Here is a 21843-nt window from a genome sequence, read left to right as displayed (position 1 = left end):
ATTTATTACTCCATAGAAATTTGAGAAAGATCTGCGCTAGCCCTCTAGTAATGAAAGAAGAATAGCCACTTAGCCTCAGTCCCGCTCTTCCTCTTAAGATGTGACAAAATTATGTTAGCACTGAAATTTATAATTCTGTGCATATGGGCAAAAACACACAACCACAACAATCCAAAGCATATGGTGTAACAAAAATAAAGTTTGCAAAGCATGCTAATGTATGCAGATATGCAGAAAGTAATAAATTTTAAAAGTAGATTACAGTAATACAAATAGCAGTTAGCAAAATTACCTCATCTAAAATGTTTGCTTTATATCAAAACATATAAGCAGCGTATGTTGATTCTAATCTTTTGAGTAGCTGTGGTAAACCTGGACCCACCCCCTAAATGACTGATATTTATCTGTTTAGATTTTAGTTGTTTCTGACTATAAAGCAAAGGCTGAGCCTAAGGCAGGAAAAGGGTACCAAAATTTATGACCAAATTGGCATTTATAGACCTGGCTATAAGCCACGCATCAAGAGATAATGGGGGAAGCCCTGCTATCAGAGAATTATATTAAAAAGTGCACCTTATTATTACCTTCTGATGACAGAGTAGTAGGCGTTATGATGCAATACCTGTTTGTTTACGAATATACCCATTAAGCAAGGAGCAGGAAGCAATCCAAAACACAATTGACATCTCTAACTATTTATTTATTTAATATTTATATCCTGCTTTTCTCCCCAGTAAAGCACCTTACATCGTTCTCCTCCATTTTATCCTCACAACAACCCTGTGAGGTAGGTTAGGCAGAGAGTGTGACTGGGCCAAGTTCACCCTGCAAGCTTCTATGCATAGTTACTGTCAAGAGACTAGCTCGCTTAGTAGTCCCGTGTCAATTCTGAAACACTGGTTCAGGCTGAGGCCTAGCAGAAATCATAGAAGTTTCTCTTTTGAAGAACTCAAGGTCAAGCTGACCATAGTTTCAAAGAGGGTGGGGTAAAGAAGGGTGGGAGGCTGACACAGGTGCCAGTCAGACTATTAGGCCTGGCAATTTCAAGGCGAAAGAATCCAGGAGGGAGTTTGGCCTATGCATTCCTTCTCATTAGTGCAATAGCCCATAGGTGGGGAAAGGTGTCTGCTTGACCGGACTCTATACAGCTGCAAAGTATATAATCTCATTAAGGCAGCTCACCTGATTGGTTGAGACACCTGGGTAGCAATATACCTGATTGGACAAGTTACTTCATTGGCCACACATTTCATTGGTCAACTAGGATCATGCCAATGTAGGGTGTTTGGCATAAAGTTAAGATCTTTCATTCTAGTTTTGTCCTTTGTCTGGATTACATCTGACTTTGGAACACATCTTTTTTTATATAATTTTTTATATATTTATAACAAAATAAAAACAAACAAACACAATAATAATAATACAAGACATTAAAAAAAAGAAAATACAAAAGAGTATCTATATAAACTTATCAATACATTTACGATTACAGACTATATAAAATTGGAAAAATTAAGATACCCCTTTGACCCTCCACCCACCTTAAAAAAGTGACCCATCACCCGACTTCTGTAGAAGTGTCTAGGCAGTTTTAAAGATATTATTAACTATAAAATATAAAAGTATTAAATCTAGTTTCTATAACTCTCTAAGTAGAATAGTAAAATCCATTTTTGCCGGTTTATCCCAATATGTGGCGGCCTTACCCCAAGTTTTTTTAAATTCTTCCAAATCCTTTCCATGTAGGAATTCCGTTAGTTTGGCCATCCTCATATAAACCCATAATTTCTCTCTCCAGTCCCGAATTAAAGGTTTATTCGCTTGCTTCCATACTTTAGCTATTACTATTCTTGCAGCGGCAAAACTGTATTGACAAATAACCCTGTCATAATTACCTATGTTGTTTTGAGGAATTCCTAATAAACAAAAAGAGGCTTCTCTTTTTACTCTCACATTAATCAAATTATTAGTTTCCCTAATAACTTTTTTCCAAAAACTTTTAATTTTTTTACATATCCACCATACATGCAGATAAGTTCCTCTTTCCTTTCCACATTTCCAACATAAATCCCCCTCTTCTTTTTTCATTTTAGATATCATCACAGGTGTTAAATGCCACCTATAAAACATTTTATATAAATTTTCTCTAATTTCATTAGTTATTGTAAATTTAAATTCTCTCTTCCATAAGTTTTCCCATATGTCCAAATCAATATTAAATCCTAACTCCATCCATTTTATCATTACTGGTTTAATTCTTTCTTGTTCTAAGTTAATTTCAATTAATAATTTATATATTCTTCCTATCAATCCTTTATTTTCCTTTATTAATATATTCTCCAATTCAGATTTAGTTTTATTAAATCCAACCTGGTTATCTTTATTAAATATTTCTTTTAATTTATAATACATAAACCAGTCCTTAATATTAAGTTCTTCTCTACTTCTTAAAACCCATTCACCCTCCTTATATTCAATAATTTCCCTATATACATCCATTTCTAAATTTAGATGTATCGCTCTTCTCATATATGCTTCTACTGGGTTAAACTTTGGAACACATCTTGATTCTGAGTGGGCCATGCTGGATGGAGCACTTGTTTTGGCCTTTGAAACTCTGTTGGACTCAGTCTTGCCAGGTAACGTTGGGATTTAGAACCAATGCTTAGGTTAGATATTTAGCTTCATTATTTTATCCTCACTGTTTGCTGCTCTTTTATTGCATGTTCCTGTGCAGTCTTTTAATAAATCACTTTAAATATACTTTGTGATGTTCTTGAGTTTTGGGGCTTCAGTCTGAATCCATTAGTTTAGCCCATACTGACCACAGCTACCAGAATAATTGTTTATTGGAACTCACCTTGTAAATGGTTGACCTTTCAGGGCTGACATCTTGATCTTAGACCCTGGAGGGCTAGAGGCTTAGTTCCTTGGTCTTTGGCTAACAAGGTAGAAAGGTGGTAGCATAACCCTGGGGTATGAGGATTCACACTTCAGTTTTTTGTGGTTTTGTCTTGACCAACCTGTCTCCCTTAAGGAGAGTTAATATTAAGGGTTTTTTACTGTTAGTAGAAGAAGAAGAGTTGGTTTTTATATGCTGACTTTCTCTACCACTTAAGGAAGAATCAAACCAGCTTACAATCGCCTTCCCTTCCCCTCCCCTCCCCACAACAGACACCCTGTGAGGTAGGTGGGGCTGAAAGAGCTCTAAGAGAGCTGTGACTAGCCCAAGGTCACCCAGCTGGCTTCGTGTGTAGGGGCGGGAAAACCAACCCGGTTCACTGGATTAGAGTCCGCTGCTAACGTGGAGGAGTGGGGAATCAAACCTGGTTCCTCAGATTAGAATCCACTGCTCCAAACCACTGCTCTTAACCACCACATCACGCTGGTTCTCTGTCTTCCTGTTCACCCCTGTCTAAGCCCACTTCGTTTAGGGTTTCACTGTGTAACAGCACCACTTCCCAACAGTAATAGCTTGCAGTTCCCAAATGCTGATTGTTGTGAGCCAAATGCAAAAGTCTCTCATTGGCTAAATTCAAAATCACTTCCCACCCAAGCAGGTGTGTTGTGTTGCAGATTTCCATAACAAGTAACTGTCACATATCAAAAGCCATTAAGTAAGGACTTCTAACTAGCAACCTGTACAAAGCTTTGAGAGAGCCCCATGTCATCTCCAAGAAGCATGTTTACAAAATTATGATTAATACACCTCTCATTAAAAAACCAAAAAAATATTGGTTAGCTCACCAGTAATTCATAGCCTTTTAGAAGGGTAAATGCTTGAAATGAATTCCCATTTGACAGTCACCTAAGATAGGAGATGAATCTCTTATTCAGAGATTCCTTCTAAAAAATCTGGTCACTGAGTGATTTAACAGGCCACATTATTAATCTTTTTTATTAGTCTGTTTCAGTTGAATCAAGTTGCTGTACTTACAGACAGGATCATTTGTCAGATGTATTACTACCTGTCTATAACATCTACATAACGGTCATCTCTGTAAACTGAAGACAGAACCAGGCAAACAAGTAATAAAAGTGAGGTAGTAGATTGATAATAGCAATTTTATGTCACTGAGCTTTACATGCAGTGTTTTCATAACAAGTCATTAACTTCTGACTTCTGATATTTAAGCATTAGTGTGGTGACACATATATATGACAGGCCACTATAAGCCTCATGCAAAAAGTATTTTACTCACTGTGTTCAGCGGTACTGATAAATGTATTTGAATCATTTAAGAACGTTTTGCATAAATTCTAACATTTAGCTGAATAAGATAGGTATATACTCAAGCTGAAACTTAACGTTGCAGCAGATGCATGGCGGCCACCCAAAACAGAACTCTTGCTTCTCTGTCTCCCTTTCTGTCAACAGGTAAATACTATAAAACACATTATGTGACATCACTGTGCTGTGAGTTGCCCCGCTCCCCCCTATTGATCACTGAAACTCATTAGGAAACCTGTGGTGCTGATGTAGTAGGACACATTTTGCATCACTTTGATGCTAACAGTGTTATGAGGCGGAGGCAACGAGTTGCTGTTTTCAGCAATAGACATAGGCCATTTATGCAGGGCTGTTTCCCTCGCGGTCACCCCACCGACTGCTCCGGTGCTTCGTTTGGATTATGAATGCCTTTCCCGACCGTCAGAGGTCGCCTCACTCTCCCTGCGTGTTTTGTCCGTGTTTTCTGGATACTGCAGGAAGTGCAAGGTGACCTCTGATGGTCGGGAAAGGCATGCATAATGAAAACAAAGCGCCGGAGCAGTCAGCAGGGGTAAGCGCAGGGAAACAGCCCTGCATAAATGGCCATTCATCTCCCATAACGTCTACTTCTGATATGCTTAATGAACAAGAGAATTATAGGATATATCAAAGAAGAAAAACTGGAGCAAGTCAAGCTACCATTAATAATCATTCCTTAAAATACTGAAGGCTTCTTTAGAAACTGTACCAAGCTCTACAGAACGGTTCGTTTGTAGTAAATAAAGGCTGTCTTGCTAGGCTCATGGTATCGGTGAGCTAAAAATCTGTCCTCGGGTTATAATGATGTGCACCATTAAATATTATTTTTTAATATCATAGTTAAGTGATATAACTGAATAAAAGCCTGTGATATATGCCCTCGTGTGATGTTAGAGCTGAAGTGTAATTTCCTTTATTGCTTGTAACTGGGTACTTTTGTTTCACGGTTGCACATACAGCATACATTTAGATGAGTCCCTCATACAGAATGGCCAGACATTTTGGTTAGTATGAGGATGGAATATTGAAGAAAACAAAAACAGAATGATTGCATTAATACTTTAGTGACATAACAAGAAACGTATTTACAGATTTGAGTCTAAGGCCTGCATTAAAAATTCAAATCAAAATAAACAAGTTCTGTTAGCAAGCAACAGACATTAACAATTTGGGTGCCAAGAACCAGGGTCTCATGACGTGATAGTCTTCTGGGTTGCTGAAACAATGTAGGAATCAGGGCACCAAGCAGCTTTCTTTTCCACCTAGCGTGACCCAGTCTCAGTCTTCCTTCCTATCTGACTTCGCCAGGCGAGGTGGAGAGATAATTTGAGCCAGGGTCTAGTCTCTAAATCAGTATTCAGTACCACAATTCAACTCTGGGAGACATGGAGGTCATGAGTAAGATTTTTTTTGTGTGCATGGGCAGAGTGTTTTTTTGTTCTTGACAAAATAATCTCAATCAACAGCATCTCAGGCTGCCTCAAAAACTTGTTTGAGGCTTTTAGGAGTGTTGCTTGCAAAGATTTTGCTACATAAAACTGCGATCTCTACCTTTTACAGGTTTCTTTCAGTAATCATCCCATTTTTGTGCTACCTCATAACACTATAAGGGACAAAGCAGTGACTAATGGAATGTAGAGCAGGCGATGGATATAAAAAATTGGTTGTCCTTGGTTATCCTCTAGGGGACACTTTCCAGATCTTATGAATCACCATATCCTCATCTGTACATCCTCTTATGCCTTAGGAAAAATTGTTGAAAACATCAGGCAAGGGAGAAGATGAATAAATAGGCATTCATTTGTCTTTTGCTCAATGGCAGTTATTATAAAAATCATTTAAATGTCTAGCAAAGGGGAAAAGTCAAATCAATTTCTTGGTAATGCACCTTGGTGTTGTGAAACATGACTGTGCCTTTCATTCAGTGAAGCATTCTTAAGGGGCTCTTTCCTTGTCCAGTTTAATGTCTTCTCCTCATGTCTTGTTCTCTCTTCCCTTCTAAAGGTTAGCTTACTTTCAGATTTGCACAGGTTTTCCTAGCAACATCTGTCAGCTTTTTCATAAGCATACCCTTAGGAAATTATGAAAATTTTAAGACCAACTAAATACTGCTGGGACTTCCCCTCTGCACTAAAGATAACACACATGTCCAGTTTTATTTACTGCTATACATGCTTCTTCAGATTTACAGACCTATCTACAATACTTCAGATTTGATTTCTTCTTTCTTAAACCTGTATCAAATCTGTCTTTTCCTCCAGAGGCTTTTAAAGCAATTGTAGCTTTCAAAGAGAGGTTCTTCACCGGGTAGTCAAGTTTCCACTTTAATTGCACAGCATAAACCCTTTTTTAGTAGTAAATAATGATGATGATAATGATACTTAGCATTCAAATAGTGCATTCCAGGTATTCGAAGCATTTTACCTACTTTATTTCAGTAATTAATTAGTTAAAGTAATTATTATTCAGTAATTATTATCCAGGTAGGGGACTAAGGACAAGACAATAGGGTGCATAACCTGAGGTGAGATTTGAACTGGGGTCTTCTCCACTCACAATCTTAACTATTGTGCTACAGCAACTTTTTTCTCTTCTTTTTGCTTTGTTTTGATTTGTGAGTAATTTTGTTTTGGTTTATGAACTTCCATGTTTAACAAAAGAGTGTATCTACTGTGGTAATAAGGAAAATTATCCCTTAGCATACAGAGTGGGAAGTAAAAATATCCTCTTCACCATATTGCTCAGATTCAGGATAGATGAACAACTTCCTGCTCTTCTAGCTTTGAACAGCAGTTGGTACTACAGGGCCTCGACCTTTTTGAGCCTGTGAGCATCTTTGGAATTTGGGGAATTTGCTACGAAAGGTGGAGCCAAACCCAATAACTCTTGCCTTGTTTTGCAAAAGAGTTGCAAAAGGGGAATACAAATAAATGAAGGCAAGTCCAAAATGGGGCGAAAAAGAAAGAGAAGGAAGAATCAAAAGAAATAAAGAAAAGCCCATTGTGGAGGAGGAAAGGAGAAACAGAAGAGGGGTTTAAAAAGAGGGAAAGCCTGAAGGAGGAATGGAACCACTCATTGACTATGGAAAGCCAGAGTGTTTACCTAATACTCCAGTGACTGCGCCTGCTATTGCAACATGGAAACCCCTTTCATTTGAATAAGGACAGCCAGTAACAAGCCCTGCCCACTTTCTGAAAAAGTTTGGCAGGCACCAGGGGAATACTGGTGGGTGCAACCTTGGAGAACCTAGGTACAGGGCAATCATGCTTGTGGTCAGCACCAAAGGGCAGTCGTGCTTATCTTTCCTCCCATGCTGCAGTTCCTCACAGACCCACAACTCATTCCATTCACATCCCCCACTGGCGCATCATCTTGCCTACAAATTGAGTGTCTCATCTTATGGCATTTGAATGGTATATTTCAGTTTATCAAGGCAGCATAGATCTTAACCGCTGGCAAAGAATCAAGGTGGACATGATGGAGTCAGCCAGTGTTTGTCCACTCACGTATCAAGTGACAAATGGGTCTTGGGTAGGGCTGTCGATTCGGTTTATCCCAAACCGAAAAACAGCCGAATTTCCCCCAATTTGGCGGTTTCTAGTTCGGATGGAACCGAATTTAAAAAAGGCGAGAAAACAACGAGCCGAATTTGGTGAGTTCGGGGCAATCGCCAAATAAATTCAGCAAATTCGGGGGCTCCGAATCAGCAGTATAACCATAAAGGCATTAAAAACACATTCGCGCCTTTCCGCGGCTCTGGGGGGGCATTTTTGGAGGTAGAGGCCCCAAACTTTCAGTGTAGCTTGAGGTGACCCTTCTTGCAAGAACTCCCAAGTTTGGTGATGATTAGGGCAGAGTGTCCCAAGTTATGGGACCCGGAAGGTGTGCCCCCCAAAATCGCCCACAGGAATAAAGGCATTAAAAACACATTTGCACTTTTCTGTGACTCTGGGGGGGTATTTTTGGAGGTAGAGGCCCCAAACGTTCAGCATAGCTTGAGGTGGCCCTTCTTGCAAGAACCCCCAAGATTGGTTACGATTGGGTCGGGGGTCCCGAGATATGGGGCCCGGAAGGGGTCCCCCCCCAAAATCGCCCACAGGAATAAAGGCATTAAAAACACATTCGCACCTTTCTGCGGCTTCGAGGGAGGGCCCCAAACGTTCAGCATAGCTTGAGGTGACCCTTCTTGCAAGAACCCCCAAGTTTGGTGACGATTGGGGCAGGGGGTCCCGGGTTATGGGGCCCGGAAGGGGTCCCCCACCCATCTGCCCATTACAGCCTTTAAAAACACATTCGAGTTGGGCCGTACCATTACCCCAGCCTGGGGGTCTGGTTGCATCAGCAGTTGGGCCGTTCCATTACCCCGGCCTGGGGGTCTGACTAAAAGGCAATTAATCCCGAGTTATGGGGTCCCCCCCATCCACCCATTGGAATGAATGGGAGCAGGCAATCCTTAATGTGCATCTTGAGAGCGGCAAATCCAAGGCAAAACCTTCCATGCCAGAGAGTATGTGTGTGTGAGTCTGCTAGAATCGTATTGGATTACTCCTGAGTCCTCCCAGTCTCTGCTCCTGATAGAAGAGAAGACGACATCCACAGTAAGACCCATTTGGGGGCTTTTCTCTATAATTCTGTGTGTGTGTATGTGGGGGGGGGGAGATTCTGTGTGTGTGTGTGTGTGAGGGGGGAAGCCAAAGGGGGGTGGGCTTGATTGCCTCTGTGTGGGACTGTGCTTTCTACTGTTCTCAGTTCTGGGTGTAAGGACATCTTGTAGCCTCGGGTATTACCATCACGTGCCCAGGGAGGCAAGACCAAAAACTTTCTTCCGCTTCCTGTCTCCCTGGGCGGGAAAGCCAGTTTCCTTCCTGCCTTGAGTAGGGTGGCAGCGTTTCCAGTGAGCTCCGCTTCTATCTCTGCAACCTTGCCTCATGTGCTCTTTCTCCCTCTTGTGCCTGGAGCCCCGCTTTTTTCTCCCCGCCTTCCCCCTCACAGCGTGGATGCAGTCGCGTCCATTCCCCTCCGCATTCCTCCTCTCCCTCTCTACTTCCCCTCTCCGCCCACGCTTCGCCTCGGCAAGATGGCGGACGGCAGGAGGGAGTCGGACTCGGACCTGCTGTCCGAAGGGGATCAGGACTCGGCCCTCGTGGTTTCCACAGGGCGGAGACGCAAGGATCTCTCCGGCGGCAGAAGTGGTGGGCGCGCGGCTCCTGGCGCCGACGGCGCGGCCGCAGCAAAAAGGGCGCGCTCTGAGGGGCCGTTCCTAAATGGCGCCAAGACCGGAGAGGCGCGAGAGCGGGCGCTAACCGCGGCCCCGGCCCCGGAGAGCCTGCCCACGGAAGGAGCTTCGTTCAGCCTGGATTCCAAAGGCGGGGGTAACGTACTCTGCGATGAGCCTGAGGCTCCGGTTTCTAGGCGGGAGATGTTGAGTTTGCTTAATGGGGTCATGGATAAGCAAGCCCAAATGATGACTGCCTTTAGGGACTCCATGGCCCCCTTGCTGCAGGGTTTTGACCCTGCCCAGGCTCGCCCCCCCCCAACCGCCAGGCCCTGGGAAGTGGGGAACAGAGGGGTCCCCCAAGGGTTCCATGGCGCACAAAGGCAGCCTTAAAGGCACAACCCCCTGTCCAACATTATCAGGTTGCAGATGACTACCTCTCGGTGGCTTCTGATCCTGAGACCAGAGAAAAAGGGGAATTCGATTCAGACGAGGACGCACCAGTCCTCCTAGAGGAGCAGCATCCTCGCCTATTCCTGGCTGAGGATTTCCAGTCTCTCCTGACTAAAGCCTTAATAGCACTGGATCTCAATGAGGATCCAGAACCAGTCTCTGAGCCACAGCCCAAATCAAAGAAGAAAGGGGCCAGGGAGTTCTTCCCCAGCACCAAACCCAGGACCTGGGAGATTCCCTTTCCGGAGTTCTTTGAGACCCAGGTCCAAACGTAGTTTGATAAGCCCCTTGCAAACAGGCAGTTTTCTGCCAACATAAAAAAGCTGTACACTATGGTGCCACAGGCAATGTCTTTATTCCAGCTCCCACTCATAGATGCACCGGTGGCCGCGGTGCACTCTCAGGACTTACCCTCTGAGGATGGGATGGGAAGCATCAGGGACCCTCTAGATAGGAAGGCAGAAATCCTATCCAAAAAAGTACACGAGGCTTCCACCCTGGCTATTCAAGCCTCTGCGGCGACCTCAATCATGGCAAGAGCCTCTATTGTCTGGCTCAGGAAGATCATTCAGCTGTATACAGGGGACAATCGTAAACTGTCTGAAGGGCTCAGTAGGCTTCTCAAGGCCTCCGCCTTTATGGCGGACGCATCCTTGGACGCCATGTCCTTCGCGGCCAGAGCTGCATCTTCCAACGTAGTGATTAGGCGGGCCCTGTGGATCCGGCCCTGGCATAACGAGCTAAAGAACAAGACACTCACTATGTCTTACCCTTATACTGGGGGGAAACTCTTCGGCGAGAGGCTAGAAAAAATTCTAGTCGAAAATAAAGATAAAAAGAAGGTTCTCCCCAGGTCATATAAAAAGGATGGGAGGTCCTCATCATCTTCATCCTTCCCCAGCTTCAGGTCATCCCACACCCTCGCTCCTTTTAGATCAGATCAGAGAAGGGCTACATGGGGCAACAGCGGCAACTCCAGGGGTCCACCTCGCAGGGGGGGAAACAGGTTTTTTCGTCCCCCCCAGGGACACCAACAATTCTCCAACAACAAAGGAGACAGATTCCCCAAGAATACAAAACAATGACGCCAACCTACAGGAGATAGGGGGCAGGCTGCTTTTCAGCGAAATGTGGAAAAGATCTTACACGGACGCATGGGTATCTCAGGTCATTCGGTCAGGATACCTCATAGATTTCCTCAGCATTCCCCGGGACAAATTTGTAAATTCCCCGAGATCAGTGCGAGTGGAGAAACACCAGAGAACGCTGGAGGCAATTGCGCATCTCCTGCAAATCCAGGCCATAGAACCAGTCCCTCAAAACGATCAGGGCAATGGGGTATATTCGATTTTCTTTACAGTCCCCAAGAAAAATGGGGACTGGAGGGCTATCTTAGACTTAAAGCACCTGAACAGGAGTGTTCGATACAGGAAGTTCCGCATGGAGACACTCCGGTCCATACTGGAAGCCCTTCAGTTAGATCAATTCCTCACCTCCCTGGATCTGAAAGAGGCCTACCTCCATGTTCCAATTCATCTCTCGCACCGCAGGTTTCTCCGCTTCTGCTACAACGGGGAGCACTACCAGTTCAAGGCCCTCCCATTCGGGTTGACGTCCGCCCCCTGCGTCTTCACCAAAGTCCTGGTGACGCTGGTAGCACTACTCCGCCAGGAGGGGATAGTTGTGTTTCCATATCTGGACGACCTCCTGATCTGCTCAGGTTCGAGAGAGCAGGCCCTAGCCCACACGGCCAGAGTGATCAACGTTCTCACTTCACACGGCTTTCTGGTAAATATGGAGAAAAGCCACCTGATCCCCTCACAAAGGATAGAACACCTGGGGGTCATCATAGACACCCACAGGAACTTAGTGTCTCTGCCACAGGACAAGATAACCAAACTACAGGCTCTGGTCAGAGCCACGATAGGCTCCACTCGGGGCAAAATCATGAGCCTGGCCAAGTTACTGGGGAGCATGGTAGCATGTCTCAGTTCAGTTCCGTGGGCCAGGTTCCACTCAAGGGAACTTCAGAGGCTACTTCAGCCTTTTCAGGACCTGATTACTCAGGGCAGGGACAAAACCATTCCCCTGCCTGTAACCTTCCGGCAATCCCTGACCTGGTGGCTCAAGAGCAGCAACCTCAACAGAGGTCTACACTTCCTAGTGGAGGATCAAGTCCAGGTATTCACGGACGCCAGCCTGGAAGGGTGGGGGGCGACCTGCCAGTCCCTTGTGGCTCAGGGGGCCTGGTCCAAAAAAGAAAGAAAGTTACACATAAACAGACTAGAGCTGAGGGCAATACAGTTGGCCCTACTTCATTTCCAACACATTTTCCGGCACAAGCATGTTTTGGTCCGAACGGACAACATTTCGGCCAAAGCTTATGTCAACAAGCAGGGGGGGTCGAGATCCACCAGCCTCCACAAGGAAGCAAGGGCGATCCTGGGTTGGGCAGAGGCAAACCTGCTATCTCTCTCTGCAGAGCATATCAGCGGCGTCCTAAATTGCCAGGCAGACTGGCTGAGTCGGCAAACTCTAGACGAAGGGGAATGGTCTCTCAACGAGTCCATCTTCAGCCAGATTCAGGAGAGGTTCGGCCAGCCTCAAGTGGATCTCTTTGCCTCAGCAAACAATCACCTCCTCCCCAGGTTCTTCACCCGGTACTTCCACCCGGAGGCAGAGGACATGGACGCTCTGGTGGCTCCTTGGCCACAGGAACTCCTGTTCGCATTTCCGCCCATTCCCATACTCCCGAGGGTGGTACGGAAAATCAGGAAGGAGAAAGCAACAGTTATCCTCATAGCTCCTCTGTGGCCGAGGAGACCGTGGTTTCCCAGCCTGCAGAGGATGTCCGTCCAATCCCCCTGGGAGCTTCCAACCATCCCGGGGTTGCTGCATCAGGGGCCCCTGTATCACCAAGAACCTCAATGGCTGCGCTTAACTGCGTGGAAATTGAGCGGGGATCTCTATTAAAGATGGGCTACTCGCCCGCCGTAGTGGACACGATGATAGAGGCTAGAAAACCATCGACCAGGAGGATCTATAATACCTCCTGGAGGGCCTTTGTCCTCTGGTGCAAAAGAAAGGAGGTGGATCCGCTTTCCCCAGGGAATCCCAGGGTACTGGAATTTCTCCACGAGGGCGTAGAAATGGGCCTTAAAGCATCCACTCTGCGTAGGCAGGTGGCAGCAATATCTACTGTTCTCACGGAGATAGAGGGGTTCCCTTTGTCCCGACATCCACACGTCATAGCCTTCCTAAAGGGTGTCACACAAACCAGCCCGCCAGTAGTGCACCGTTTTCCCACCTGGCGCCTCAATGTGGTCCTCACGGCGCTGACTCGACCACCGTTTGAACCAATCAGGGAAGTTTCCTTGAGGGTCCTGAGGATGAAAACTATTTTCCTCACCGCAGTGACCTCGGCGCGGCGCGTTTCTGAGCTCAGAGCCCTATCCTCCAGGGAGGGTTTCTGCGTGTTTCATAGGGACAAGGTGGTGTTGAGAACGGACCCCATCTTCATACCAAAGGTAAATTCCCTGTTTCACAGGTCCCAGGAACTCCACTTACCGTCCTTTTGCCCTCATCCGGTTCATCCCAGGGAAAAGGAATGGCACAAGTTGGATATGCGCAGGTTACTGAAAGTGTACCTCAATTGCACAGCCTCCATTAGAAAATCTGACGCTCTTTTCATCTCCTTAACGAACCCCAATAAGGGGGGGAAGATGTCTAGCTCCGCCATTAGTGCGGCAGTCAAACAGTGTATTGTCGAGGCTTATAAGGCCAGTAAAATAACCCCTCCATCAGGCATCACCGCACACTCGGTGCGTAGTGCGGCCACGTCAGCGGCCTTCGATAGGCAGGCCTCGTTGGAAGAAATATGTAGGGCGGCCACCTGGTCTACGGCCTCTACATTTATCAAACATTATAAAATCGATTCCAGGGCCTCGGCTGACGCCGCCTTTGGTAGGAGAGTCTTGCAGCAGGTCTTGGATTGATCCTGATCCCCACCCAGGGTCATAGCTCTTGGATATCCCGAGGCTACAAGATGCCCTTACACCCAGAACTGAGAACGGAGCCTTGTTTACTCACCGTGACGGCTCCTTCTGTTCTGGGTTGAAGGGCATCTTGCCCGCCCTTATCAGGTCCAAGACATCGCTGCTATCTGCGTTAGGATGTGTAGGACTGGGGGGGGTGTCTCAATAATCTGCGACCCCTTTTTTACGATACTCCCTATGTCCGCCACTAGTCGGTTCCTCTTCTCTTATTGCTTCCTCATATGTTATTGTTCTTTCTGACGGAGCTCACTGTTTTTGTTATGGGTGCCGTGTTGTTGTATTTTTGCCTTCTGTGCACCTACCTGTCTCCTTAGCTCGGCGAGTCCGAAAACTGGCTTTCCCGCCCAGGGAGACAGGAAGCGGAAGAAAGTTTTTGGTCCTGCCTCCCTGGGCACGTGATGGTAATACCCGAGGCTACAAGATGCCTTCAACCCAGAACAGAAGGAGCCATCACGGTGAGTAAACAAGGCTCCGTTTTCACCGGTTGCCAACTTCGTGTGGAGTTAGCTGTGAGTCAGTGAGTCTCTCTCTGGCTGGTTCCTGTTGTTTACAATGGGCTGTGCAGCTGCTTCTTCTGTTTCGAATGGGCTAGCCTGTCATTTGTTTTAGTGAATCCCCTGTAATGTATTTCAGTGGAGTCAATGCAAGTCAACCGACATTACCCTCTCCCATTATCTTCAGTGGGCTGGGCAGCCTCTCCCATTGCTTCCAATGGGCTGACTTGTCATTCATTTTAGTACATCCCTTTTAATGGCTTTATTCCAATGGGCAAATGGGGGGACCCCTTCCGGGCCCCATAACTCGGGCCCCCTGACCCAATCTTAACAAAACTTGGGGGTTCTTGCAAGAAGGGTCTCCTCAAGGTACGGTGAGATTTTGGGACCGCTACATCCAAGCATGCCCCCCCAGAGCCGCGGAAAGGCACAAAGGGGTTTTAATGCCTTTATTCTTGTGGGCGATTTTGGGGGGGACCCCTTCCGGGCCCCATATCGCGGGACCCCCCGACCCAATCTTTACAAAACTTGGGGGTTTTTGCAAGAAGGGTCGCCTCAAGCTATGCTGAAATTTTGGGACCTCTACCTCCAAAAATGCCCCCCCCCCGGAGCCACGGAAAGGTGCAAATGTGTTTTTAATGGCTTTATTCTGCCGAATTTTTTCCCAACCTCGGAACTTGGTGGCGAATTCCACGGATCGGAATTGGGGAAGTTCGGACTTCAGCATTTCCCAAATCAAAACGGGCCAAATTTTTTCCGAATCCGAATTTTACATAATTTTTTTTTTCAACAGCCCTAGTCTTGGGTGAACCAAAAAAGGGATGAGCAGCTGAAGGAGGCTAAAACTGTCTCCTCCTTATATTGCCTCTCCATGCGAACCTCAAGCACATTCTGCCCAGCCTGGCTCCGATACCAGGAATGTGGTAGACCGTGGAACAAGGGCCTGAAGTAATGAGGGGCAAGGATGTTAAGCTCCCCTCACTTGCATATCCCTTTTTTGCATTAAAATTAAGACCTCTAATTCCACACTATGCATGTCAACAAGTCAAAAGCACTAATAAACAAATGTGTTTGCTTCCATCACTTCTAATTTGACTCACAGATGTTAAACTGGTGTTCCCCCTTATTATGCTTTTAATTTATATGAAGGGGTAATTATTATAGTCAGTGTTGTTCACAAGTATGGATGATTAGAAGTACTGAGGAAGAACATTCAAATTAGGCATAGTTCAAAGTGGCCATGAGACCCGTAACATCCCCTGATTTGTTTTAACAAGTCATAAAAGATGGAAACTAAGAGAGAAAATACTGTGGGAAGAAATATGTCTGGCTGAAATGTTTACCTTCACTCATTCGTCATCAGGTATCATTGAAGACCGTAAAATTACATGTCATCTTATCTACAAATATAGTTAATATAGATAGTCTTCAGGGCATGTCCTGGAAATAACATTGCCTTTAAAAATTTTATAGTGTCAGAATTAAATATACTGACAATCTGTTGGCCATCACCTGTTACAGGATAAGAGCTGGGAAGAGCAAAACACAAATCATTGTCCTCCCTCCTGCTGTTCTTTTTGCCATAGTTGCTCCTAAGTTTTGCTTGCTTCCAGAATGTCTACACTTCGTTAGCATGCATGAGTTGCATTCTAGGACAATATATTACATTCATGCCGAACCATTATGTGCACAAAGATTGGGGGAAAGTAATATCCGTTCTTGTATCCTGTCCTTCTTTTCTCTTGCAGAATATATAACTTGGGTTCCCCCCCCCCTCTGTCCTTCAAGTAGCCAACTGTTATACCACATATATATATATATATAGACAAGACTGTTGGTTTTGGCAGTATACGTTTGTAAACAAAGTGGCACAAATTGAGCCAGAAATTCCACAGGGAAAAGAGAAGAGAACCAAAAGACTGAAAAATAAAGCACAGAGCAAAGTCCCTTCCAGATGGTGTTTTTAATAAATTTATCAGGCGGGTATGAAAGACGATAATGAACATTCAAAATGGGGAGTGGCAGCCTTCCCCAGGGAACAGAATCAGTATGTTACCTTCTGTGTGTTGCAATTACTTGGTTGCTCTCTAAATTTCAATTGTAAAAGCTATTACAACATGGCTTTCTGTACTTATTAATACAGCGTGTTTTGAGAAACATATTAGAATGATTATGTAGGCAAGCTAAAAGATTACATTTTTGTTGTTGATACAGGCTACATAAGTAAGCCAAGTCTCAAGAAAATATCCATAAAAGCAATATATGCGCCGGTAAATTGAAAAGATTAATTTGTGAGTTCAGCCAACTACTTCTCAGTATCCTAGGGTGCATAATAGGTATCGAATAGTATAAAAATAACTGGATGTGACAGGGAAGGGATAGGTGAGCAAAATATTGGCCACAACTGATCTACAGAGGCCTTGCATTTTTAAAATAGTTCTACAGGTTATAAAGCCATGTCACCCCTGACTTGGGCGACCTCCATGTTCAACCCAAAAGGAAGCATTTGGTCTTTTAAATCTGAAACTAGCCATCCACATATTTAAATAGTATTTTTATTTATGCTGTGCCCTGAATGTCTTTGGCACCTTGCAGCCTAAGCAGAAAAAAGGACATCTGTGCCCCAAGGACTTTATCATTTCACATTTGATAGTGACTTAGAGCAGAGGGAGGGAAGAGGCATGGCTGTTTAAGACTGAAGGTTTAAGCAAAGGATTCATGTAAATGGTGCAGTTTGAAGATGGATCAGAGGGAAGAGAGAGATGACACCATCTTTGGGGGTAGAAAACATTTTTGTAAGAGGAAATCTTTGCCAGAGAAGAAGGCAGAGCCAAGTAACATTTCCTTTACTGCCAGGTTATTTCTGATGGCATGCATGTTCAGGTCTTCACTACTAAAATATTCCCAATATTTGCCACAGTCTGAATTTCTTATATAAGTAGAAATTTGCAAAGTGTCAAATTAAGTGTCAAATTAAAAGAGTAAATTAAGGGCTTCCTGGAAAGGAATAGTTTGATGTTTTGGCATAGTAATTTTGACAAAAGGGTGAATGTGGCGTATACATTTGCGTCATACTGCAGATGATAAAAGGGGAATAAAAGTCAAGAGATAAATGGTTGCCTTCCTTCCTGACGTTTCTCAAGGCTTTCCATTCTGTGTGCAGCTGTCACCAGGAAGTGTGAATGGGCACGTGAGCAAGCTTTCCTCTCCCAGAATCCTCAGGTGGAGAGCTGGGATATCTGTCGTTGTATTTTGTTTACTTATTTGCATGATTGCTATGCTGCCACTTCCTAGAGCCTACCCGGGCTGGCTTACAAAGTAAAAGAACTCAAGCACCGTAAAAGATGTAACAATTAATACAATATTTAAAACAGCCTGTCACAAATATGGACTTGATGCCTCCCTGCTATCTTGCTTTGCGGCGCTCTGTTTCTTTCAAGATTTTCATTGCATCCTGCCTTCCCATGTCGGAGCATGTCTAGGAGAAAATAGACTCCAAGCATCTGGAGTAAAATGTGGGGGTCTGTGTGTTCCCATTTAGTTAGAAAATATACCCCACATCCCACTTTCTTTACACATAAATGGGAGGAGTAGCCTGTCGTTTTTCCTCTTCTAGGTATAATAGCTTTTGTGGGAGGAGGCAGGTCATGTTGGGGAGAAGCAGCGCTGCTTAGTGTTTTTATATTAAATTTGAGACACTGAGAGCTCTCAGATGCCGAGGTCTCCATCACGCAGATCCTTTCTGTTGTGGGGAGGATGAAGCCTTAGCCTCTGCCTCTATATGTTGTATCAGTATCTTGAATAAATTAAGTAAATATCCTTCCGTCTGTCTGCAGGGTCAGGTTGTCTCCTGTTGCCAAGGGTGAGGAGAGAAGCCTGAACGCCTACCTCTGTTTCCTTATCTCTGCAACCCTGCTTGCCTGCCAGTTTGTACAAGCAATGCAGGACGTGTGGGCTGGCTGGCACTGCTTGCCGGTTATGGGAGTGTTGAATGGTACCCGGTTGCCCCATAGTCTCTCCCGCTACTCATACCCACATCTACTAGGGCTCTGCCAGCTCTGGAATCTGTTTACTTCTGTCCCTTTCACCGCAAATGGGCTACCTATTGCTGCGGTGGGGAGGGCAAAGCTTGGGTGTCTGCCCTGTTTCTAGTGCTCAAATTGGGGGGGGGGAGAAATAGGAGATCAGTTTTAACTTCTCCCTCAGATCTGGATAAACCTCAAGCCCAGTTCTGTCCTATACAGGATCCTATAAAATTATTCTAAAAAGTTGTGTGTGATATTGGTTTTGGCAGTCAGTTTATCGTCAGAAATATCACTTTGAGAGGAAGTGGACACACTGTTAATACATTTACAAGCTGCCCTAAAAGAGAATAAACTCTGCTTAGGTTTTTTCCCCTCCTCCAGAGGTAGACAGAACTCTTTTTACAAACAAATATACGAGGAAGCAGTTTGGGAAAGTAGTATATCTACTGGGGTCACAGGTAGCCAGGTTTATGAGTGCATGGGCTGCAATATGGAATTGTTATTAGAGGAATAGCTGGTTTCAGTCTATTCTGTTTTGGGGGTCAAAAGGGGCTACTACAGGAAAGGGAATGCAGAAAAGATCTTTTGGTCACAATTTGTAAGTTCCACTGTAGTGGTAGCAATATTATCACTCCTCTTTTCTTGCTGAGTTTGCAAGTGGACTGAGACATTATACACTTTTTCGACTACAAGTGAACTCTGTTGTGTAGATCTACCTTCATCTTGGATAGTTAGTTGAAACTGTTACAGAAAAAAAGTTAGATTAATTGCTTTCTAAGAGTTGAGCTTGGCCTTCTTATCTTGCTGGATCAGATGTGTTTTATATGCACCTGCTGATTGGCTTATTTGTACTTTGGTTCCTTATCTCATATTTAATTACAACCAATCAGATTTCTAGTATAATCACATGATAGTAATAAATGAAGTTTAGAGAAAGATAAGACTGATGTTTTACTATAAATAAACACTCTTGTGACAAGCAAATCAGATTTCTCTGGCTGGAAGTCTCATAAGAATAGGTGAGATCTCTGGGTGAGATTTTGTGTAAATTGGGGGTTTTGATAATCCCTAAAAGCAGTGAGACAAAAAACTGAAACCTGATTTGTTTTTAAAAACTATTACTTGTTATAATGTGATTATGCAATGCTAGGAACTTTAATAATTTTAGCATTTATCTCCACAGTCATGGTAGGGTTAATTTTTTCATGCCTTTATTTTATTTTTGTCTTGCTGAATGAAAATAATATTTTATTTTTTCAATTAAAGATAAAAGTTTATGCAGGTGATCTGTCTGGTTTGCTGGTCAATAGTTCAGGGGAGCAAACTTACTCCCTACACTTTTGTATTATCAGAGTTAAAGGTTGTAAATCTCTTTTAATATGATAAATTCTGAAGAACTCTGCTGCTAATCAGTTTTGCACAGGCAAAGCCTTGAAAATAGTTTAGAGCAGAGCCTCATACAAGGTGCCGAGGGAATCTCTCGCTGTACCACCCTCTGAAGATACTGGGCCATAAAGAACAGCATAAAATAACTCACAAGAAAAATTTCAGTGGGCTATTTTAATGTTTTTCTTTATTCTCCTGCTCTAAAATGGTAAGTTCTGTGCTTGCCCAGATCTGCCGAGAAAGCAGTGGTATTGGCCAATGTCCCATGCTCTCGATGAGACACCATTGCTACTTCTTAGTCACCATGCTTCATCATTTCTCCACTGGTCCACCTCTCCACACGGGATTCTGCCTGCAGTGCTGGATGTTTCCCTTGAAGATCCCGTAATAATCTCCCTGTTGGCATCAATGGGGAAGCTACCACTCTTGTCCACTTTTAGCCCTGTTTATACTCCCCTACATAGGATGTCCCCATGTTGAATGAGCCAAATGGGAACATGATACAAAAGAGTCACCACTTATTTTTTGGCAATCAGCATCTGAATATTTTGTTGCTGTTTCATCTTCACTTTTTTGCATAATGAGTTCCCTAGCTGAAAGCAACCTAATTGACTTCTGCATATGTTTGAAAACTGTAACTGAATAATAGTCATAGAGAATGCCCACTTTGTAGGTCACATCTGCGCTTATTGTCCATCTGGTGTGACACTGAAGAGTTTCCGCTTTTTCTTTCTCTCGGTGTTTGTCCACTCAACCTCAGCGTCTTCTTTTAAAAATAATTCCTAACTTTTGTCCCTGTAGTCATGCTGCAGTTGGTTAACCAAAGCAATTGCTATGGTATTTGTTTGCAATGCATAATTTCTCATTTTGTGACTGCTGTTCATTTAGAGAGTCTGGGACTTGTTCTGGTTCAGACAGCTTACTCAGTGCTTATTAATTTTTAATCTCAGCCTGTGCCAACAATATTTCCTCCTTATTTTTACACATCTCTAGAAATAGAAACTGAGGGCGTTGAGATGCCATTGTCCACCATTGATCTCTTTTGTGCTTTAATTTTCAGTTCCCAACGAGAATGTTGCAACAGTGGCAGACTGTGCCAGCGTGATTGAGGGTGTAAGCCGAAGACGCAATGCCTTGTTGAATGGAGACACAAAGAATTACGATTGGGATTCTGGGTATACATGCCACCAGCTAGGCAGCGGTGCAATTGTAGTACAGCTGGCACAACCTTACATGATTGGATCAGTTCGGTAAGAAGACTTCTCTTTTATGTAAAGATCATTCAGTGATGAGAATTCATCCCTTGTAGATTTTTTTTCATGTACAGTTGCATATTTTATAGCACATTTTTTTCTTGCACTGGGGATATTCTTATACTGCCACAATAACATACAAAACACACAAAAATTAGCAAATACATTTAATATCAAAATAATGACATAAGTTGAGAACACAGGATTTATCATCAGAAATGTGATGCGTTACACTTAAATTCTATGTAGAATTACTCCCGTCTAGGTTCAGATCCCTATGAAATTCACTGGGTAATTTTTGGCCAGTCAAAGACTCTACCTAACTGCTCTAAGCATAATATATCAGGCAGAGTGTTGATGATAAGATGGGTGCTGCTCTGGGCTTCTTGAAAGAAGGTCAAGAAGAAATATAATACATAATTCATACGCAATGCACTTTTTTTTATAGGACAAGTTGACATGCAGAAATGTTTTGGGGGACCTTTTGTAGTGTTCGATATGTCAAGCACCCTATCAGGAGAGTGGATGACTTGGCATAGGCAAATAGCACAAAATTACAAAATTCCGAACTCCCAAAATGGAAATTGTTAGAAAGACTTTTCCCTTACATAGTACCATGTTGTAATGTGTTGTATAGTTTTAGAAGATTATCTAGAACTCCCTAGCTGATATTCTGTAAATGGAAACATGTGAAATTGAGGAGTCATCTTTTT

At 43.9% G+C, this 21843-nt stretch overlaps 1 protein-coding gene across 1 annotated transcript in view; it reads left to right on the top strand.

The window, feature by feature from the left end:
• The window catches only part of BTBD9 (BTB domain containing 9), a 187849-nt gene that overhangs the window by 116753 nt on the left and 49253 nt on the right, over positions 1 to 21843 (top strand). Inside the window, exon 7 of the mRNA XM_056853291.1 lies at positions 20938 to 21127. Within this exon, the coding sequence (XP_056709269.1) occupies positions 20938 to 21127 (190 nt within the window). The remainder of the gene's footprint in view (positions 1 to 20937; positions 21128 to 21843) is intronic.

This window comes from Euleptes europaea, chromosome 7 (assembly GCF_029931775.1).
Source record: "Euleptes europaea isolate rEulEur1 chromosome 7, rEulEur1.hap1, whole genome shotgun sequence".
In the NCBI taxonomy this organism is placed as follows: Eukaryota; Metazoa; Chordata; class Lepidosauria; order Squamata; family Sphaerodactylidae; genus Euleptes; species Euleptes europaea.
This window is presented reverse-complemented; position numbering and strand designations above follow the sequence as displayed.